The 451-nt window shown below is 54.5% G+C and overlaps 1 protein-coding gene across 1 annotated transcript in view; it reads left to right on the plus strand.

Annotated features, from left to right (window-relative positions):
* The window catches only part of LOC119587121 (sodium-dependent noradrenaline transporter-like), an 11,503-nt gene that overhangs the window by 4,667 nt on the left and 6,385 nt on the right, over window positions 1-451 (plus strand). The window contains exon 7 of the mRNA XM_037935873.1: window positions 44-335. Within this exon, the coding sequence (XP_037791801.1) occupies window positions 44-335 (292 nt within the window). The remainder of the gene's footprint in view (window positions 1-43; window positions 336-451) is intronic.

The raw sequence follows: 451 nt of genomic DNA on the forward strand, positions 1-451 counted from the left end.
ACTAACACCTAACCATGTCTCCCCTTCCCCCCCTCCCCCCAAGAGATAGCGTGGCGCAGGCGTTCGAGCCCCGAAGCGCCCTCTCCCCGAACTTATCTCTGGCTCTCATCCAGCTGTTTCTGTGGCTCGCCCTCGTGATTCTGGTGTCGCGGCGGGAGGTGTGGCAGAGCGGAATTTTCAGCAAAGTCATGGCTCTCCTCACTCTGGCCATGCTGGTGGCCTTGGTGACGGTGGGTCTCACCTCGAGGGAGAGCGGGGCCGGACTCTACGCCGTCTTTAAACTGCATCCGAGCAATTTGGCGAAACCGGATATTTGGTTGGATGCCTTGGGGCAGGTGAGGCGCCAGGACCCGTAGTGAGTGCTATCAATAGTATCATGATTGTTGTTTCTATTATATGGATCTTCTTAATCAAATGTTAAGAAGAGTTTTTCCCCTGTTTTCATCTGGTC

This window comes from Penaeus monodon, chromosome 22 (genome assembly GCF_015228065.2).
Source record: "Penaeus monodon isolate SGIC_2016 chromosome 22, NSTDA_Pmon_1, whole genome shotgun sequence".
Classification (NCBI taxonomy): Eukaryota; Metazoa; Arthropoda; class Malacostraca; order Decapoda; family Penaeidae; genus Penaeus; species Penaeus monodon.